Source organism: Bidens hawaiensis, unplaced genomic scaffold, assembly GCF_021521415.1.
Source record: "Bidens hawaiensis isolate Kalapana, Puna unplaced genomic scaffold, B.hawaiensis_p1.1 tig00016116_1, whole genome shotgun sequence".
In the NCBI taxonomy this organism is placed as follows: Eukaryota; Viridiplantae; Streptophyta; class Magnoliopsida; order Asterales; family Asteraceae; genus Bidens; species Bidens hawaiensis.
The window spans coordinates 93180-99179 of record NW_027492465.1 but is presented as its reverse complement, the minus strand read 5'-3'; the positions used below and the strand labels follow the sequence as shown (position 1 = coordinate 99179).

The window sequence follows — 6000 nt, the reverse complement described above, 5'->3', positions numbered from 1 at the left end:
TAAAACTTTAAATCCATACAACACATTTTACCGGTGTCCGTGTTAGTATATTGTATTTCCCGTCACATTGCACAAGTCCCCTTTATTAGTGTATGCACACATATATGTTTACTGGAAAGTAACTTATTAAAAAATAATGTGTTATTATTATTATAAGACACTTTTTCTGTTTTATTATCGATCACAATAATAATTTTCACATGCTTAGTTAAAGTAACGTAATTTTATACTTTATTGATCGCAACGAAATATTTTTTAATTATGGTGAGATATTGTTTTTAAACAAAGATATATAAAAAGTTTTATTATTAGTAGTACTACTACAATACTACTAATAATAAAACTTTTTATATACGGTTGCGTTCTATTATAAACGCTAACTGCAATTCTGAGAGAAAAAAAGAAGCAAACTAGTGAAATGCCCAAACTAGCCGGTTTAACATGGTTAGTAATTTAACGTTTCGGTTTTAACAATTAAAATGCCTGAACCAGTAATTTATTAGTATTGAAAATTTAAAAACGATAAAATCAATTCTTTATCAAAATACATATATACACATTAATATACATAACTACATATTTTGAAACTAAAAGCATATAAGACCACCCGTAGTGGCAACGTTGCCATCAACGTTGAGGACGAAAACGCGGGGGTACACCGCCCCCCCTGCGTTATATGAAATTGATTTTTGGTTGCGTTGTATACAAAACGCGGGGGTTGGCACACAAATCAAAAAAATAGCCGTTGGTTGGGTGGGTCTTGTTGTTATGGTGGTGGTGGGTGAGTTACAGATCGGAGAAGAAGGAGAAAAATGGTGGTGGTGGCCGGCGAATTGAAGAAGACGAGAAGGAGTGGTGTATTATATATTTTTATTTTAATTTATAACCCATACCATTTTGTTATTGTAATTTTAAACCCATAATATATTTTTTATTGCAATTTTAACCCCACACCATTTATAGGTAAATAAGTTTCAAAATCTCCATATTGGTAAACACTTTTTACCCAAACCCCTTTGGTAAGAAAAACTTGGTTTATGCTTATGTTTATGTTACTAATATAGTGTTTTAATTATATATTTAATTATTTAAATGAATTATTATTTAAAAAAAACAAATAAAATTAATAATGACTGGGCGCCACGTGGCGCATAACCCCTGGATATGGAGAGTTATGACTACAGCCTGTTTTTGTACAAAACCATAACTCTGACTGAGCGCCACGTGGCGAATAACCCCTGGATGTGAAGCTTTATGACTACACATGGTCTAAATAGTAAAAGTATAGAATGAAAAACTAAGATGCCGAACCGCCAAAAGTGAGCTAGAAACCAAAATAGTTGGATCTCAAACAAGCTAAACTGATAAAGTTGTATTGATTTTGACCATTTAGTTAGTTTTAACGATTTTAAAACACCACGCATTACCTGTATATTATTTATATCAAATATAAACTTTCATTTTTACTATTTATTTGGATGGTACTTGTTGATAGTGGTTACCATCTAATCCACGTTTTTCATGCTAATTGATTTGTACCTTAACTGTCCTTGAGCTATTAGATATTAAGGGTGATCAATAACCGAATCATTAACCGAATCAAAATTCGACAAAATCGAACCGATATAACCAAAAACCGAATTAACCGAACCGAATCGAACTCTTCAGTTTTTAATATTTTCAAGTCTTTTTCCCTTTATTTCATGTATTATATTTATTAATAGTTTAATACTATCATTTTCATGCATTTATATCTCCATTTCATGTACCAATATATCAATTTTATATATTTATACATTCATTTCATGTATTTAAACAATCATTTCATGTATTTTGAAGCAAAATTTTAGCCCAAATTTGTTATTGGTTATTAACCGAAATTAACCGAACCGATAACCGATCGGTTAGGTTGGGTTAATGCTAATAACCGAACCAAACAATGCACACCCATATTAGATTACCATATCTAATTATTTTGTGGTCATTTGCTTATACTTTTGTGAGTTTTTTATTTTCTTCCCTGATAATAATACACAAAATGGCAAAAAACGTCCTTTATGTTTGATCGATTTTTCCATGAGTTTCTTTTAGCAAAAGAAATGACAGAAAACATCCTTTACGTTACAAAATCTTATCACGTTATGTCATTTGACACTAGCCCAGTTATATTTTTTTGTTAAATCTTGTCATTTGTAAGGCACATGAGAGCGTTTTGTAAATTTATCTATTTATTTAATAAATAAAACAATAAAGAATAAATACAAAGACCAAATTTAACAAGAATATACCATCATTTGCCTTGCAAACGACCAGATTTAACAAGAAAAATTAACTAGGTTAATGTCAAAGGACATAACGTGACAGGATTTGAAATGCAAATGATATTTTCTGCCATTTCTTTTGCTAAAGGACGCTCATTGAAAAATCGATCAAACATAAATGACGTCTTTTGCTATTTTGTTTAATAATAATAATAAATTTTAGTTTTTTCCCTTAAAGTATTAGTAAAAGTACAATATAACACTTATATTTTCATTTGATTTTTATTGAACCATGGTTGATATATTTTATACTTCTAGTTTTAGTAAACTCTATGCTCTATAAATTTATTTGTTATTTTATATTAATAAATTTCTTTACCTTTTCAACTTAGCTATTACACCTATTTATGTTTCATGTTTCGGTCTCATTTTCACGAGTTAATGTGAGTAAGTGGTTCAACGTTTTTAAGCCTATCTCAATCACAAGCCCACAACACATGGGTCTCAAAAACTATTAACTTCTAAACATCTAACTCACATCGTCTTCAAACCTACACAATTATCCACCACGAGACTAAAATCTTCAATCAGAGATCAAACAATATGAACACCGTGATACCGCTAAAATATTTTAACACATAAAATAATTTAATTTTAAATGAATATAGTAATCTATTCATGCTCAAAATACACACATTCACACCTCCTATATTATTATTATTATTATTGTTATTATTATAACCTAAAAAGTGTTGTACAAAGACACATGATACCACCCCACACACACGACACAACCTATCACATTTGTTTTGTTTCATCTTCCCCAAACCCTCCTTTGACCCTTATGGATTACAGCAAAGCATCCATCCTGCATTAACACTTGTACCTCATGCATCAAAAACTTGTACCCACTCTCATCTTCTCTCTCATCATTCCCATACTCAAGACGAACCGTTCAACTCTCATCTGTAAAATTATTTATTTATAAACATTTTTACTCACAGTTCAAAAAACCCACCTTTTCTTTTCTTTTATTTGTCTTTTCACTCTCTCTCTAAAACCCATTTAGTAAACAACTGAGAGTTACTGTTCTTGGTGTTTCTTATTAATAATAATATTATTATTATTGGTCACCATGGATACAGTTGAAGCTACAAAGCTTGTGATGTCAAGAATCCAGAAGCTAGATCCGGAAAACGCTTCGAAAATCATGGGTTATATTCTGATACAAGATCAAGGGGATAATGAGATGATAAGGTTAGCTTTTGGTCCCGAGAACTTACTTCTTTCTGTCATAAAACAAGCAAAATCTTTCTTAGACATTTCGTCGAACACCTCATATGCACTACGAAACACTCCACAAATCACCATTCCGACAAATGGGTTTTCTTTCTCCGACCACCGTGCTAGTCCCCGTCCGGCGTCGTACGCCGCCGTGGTCAACGGCGGCGGAAGTCCGTCGTTTTACCCTAACGATGAGTTTGATTATTCTGACTCGGTGTTGAGTCCCGGTGGCCGGAGTGAGTATTCCGACCACGTGGGTCAGCACCATTTGCACCGGAGAAGCTGTTCGGTGAATGATATGTTTGGTGGTGGAGGTGATGACGTGGCGGGTGGGTTGAGGCCGTGCATGTATTACTCACGAGGGTTTTGTAAGAATGGGACTGAGTGTAGGTTTGTTCATGTGGATGAGTTAGGGTTTGGGTCTTGTTCTTCACCTACTGGTAATAATAATAATAAAGTTGATTACTTTGAAGATTTGCTGAGGATTAAAGCCATTCAACAGCAACAGCAGCAGCAACAAAGATTTGCAGCCATGGCTGCTGCAGGTGGTGTTGGTGTTGGTGTTCCTCATTTTCCGTTTAACAGGTGCATTAACTTTTAACTTTTTTTTTTTTAAAAAGTTAAGCTTTTTTTTTAACTTTTAAAAAAAAGTTAAGCTTTAATATTTTTAGGGTTTTGAATAATGAGGGACAGAATGATTGTGGTTCAATTATATGTTATAATTAGTTTATTAAAGGGTTCTTTTTGGGGTTTTGATGTTGGTGGAATATTTCTTGATATGTTTGAAAAAAGAAAAAAAAATGGAATCTTGGTTGTGTTTCTTGATAAAGTTATGTTATTTTTAAAATAAAAATTTGAATTTTATTTATATGTATGTGTATATATGTGTGTGTATAGATCAGCAGCAGCTGCATTGATGATGGGAGACGAGTTTCACAAGTTCAGTCGGTGTCGGCCTGACCGAAACGAATTTGGACCGATGGGGTTTATGAATGCGAATTCGAGTTCTCGACAAATTTACTTGACGTTTCCGGCTGATAGTACTTTTAAAGAGGAAGATGTTTCGAATTACTTTAGGTGAATGATGGTTTTTAGTTTGAGTTAAGCAATTAGATAATATTGTTTTTTTATTAATTAAGGGTTTATTAATTGTTTTGAAGTATGTTTGGACCGGTTCAAGATGTGAGGATTCCGTATCAGCAAAAGCGAATGTTCGGATTTGTCACGTTTATGCTTCCCGAGACCGTGAAAGCGATCTTGGCTAAAGGAAACCCGCACTTTGTTTGTGACTCACGGGTGCTCGTTAAGCCGTATAAAGAAAAGGGAAAATTATCCGACAAGTATGAATGCTTTTGACTTCTTTGTTTTAAATAAATTTTAGATTTTTATTAATTATTTGTTAATATTTTGCATATTTCATGCAGGAAGCATCTGCAACAGATTGAAAGAGGGGATTTTTCTAATTGTTTGAGTCCGACTGCACTTGAATCCGCTGAACCGTTTGATCATATACCGTTTGGTAAGCGAAAACATAAACATTTTGATCTTCTAATTATTAAAATGTCTTCTAAGAGTTATTTATTTGAATAAATTTATTACAGGTGCTCGAATGTTTAATCACGAGATGATGATAAGAAGAAATCTAGAGGAGCAAGAATTACAACAGGCGATCGAACTCCAAGATAGACGTCTGATGAATCTGCAATTAAGCGACGTTAAGAACCATCACTTCCAAAGGAGTTTATCTGTTTCGTCACCGACTCAGATAAACCAAAACCTTGTGTTTTCATTCGATGACAACAACAGTGAAGAACTTGTTTCAAAATCATGCGATGAATCTGATCCCAACGTGGAAACCACCAAGAATGATGAAAGGTTTGATTTTGACACTATAATTAATCATTATGCACTTTTTATTTTTTAGCGTATGTTAATTGTGCGTGTATTGTTTTGTTTATATATCAGCTTGGAGAACGCTCTTCCTGATAATTTGTTTGCCTCCCCGACAAGATCGGCCAACACCGACAACAAGACTAATATTAATATTTCTACTGATGTGTCCGAAAGTGATTTTGGTGCTGCAAATCCACTTCACGTTACTTCGAAATGTCAAGGTGTATTCAAAAATTCTTTTTTTTTTAGTTTGAAACTTTTTAATCTTCCATTAAATATTCACCATTTTTTTTGTTTTTCGGACAAGAAGCCATTGAAATGTAGGAGTTTTCGGATGTGCAATGGATCATGGATCAATTTTACCTTTCTTGGTAAGTTACTTGTTTATGGATCATATAGTCGACTATGCCAAACACTTAATATGTTAGATGATATTGTTACCAAAATGGGATTTGTTTGTTGTTGAATCTTGTTTATTTTTAAATTTTTTTATTTTGTTGCAGGAGTAGGAGCAGGATATACAAAGGGGAAAAACACCATCAACAAAAAAAAGAAAGTGTTT

General features: G+C 33.0%; 1 protein-coding gene across 1 annotated transcript; it reads left to right on the top strand.

Annotated features, from left to right (window-relative positions):
• The first annotated feature begins 2946 nt into the window (after nt 1-2946).
• LOC143550613 (zinc finger CCCH domain-containing protein 46-like) lies at nt 2947-5769 on the top strand. Its single transcript, XM_077041233.1, has 7 exons — nt 2947-4130; nt 4443-4622; nt 4706-4885; nt 4970-5064; nt 5147-5420; nt 5511-5659; nt 5749-5769. The coding sequence occupies exons 1-7, from the start codon at nt 3397-3399 to the stop codon at nt 5760-5762; spliced, it is 1626 nt and encodes a 541-aa protein (XP_076897348.1). The 5' UTR covers nt 2947-3396; the 3' UTR covers nt 5763-5769.
• The last annotated feature ends 231 nt before the right edge of the window (nt 5770-6000 follow it).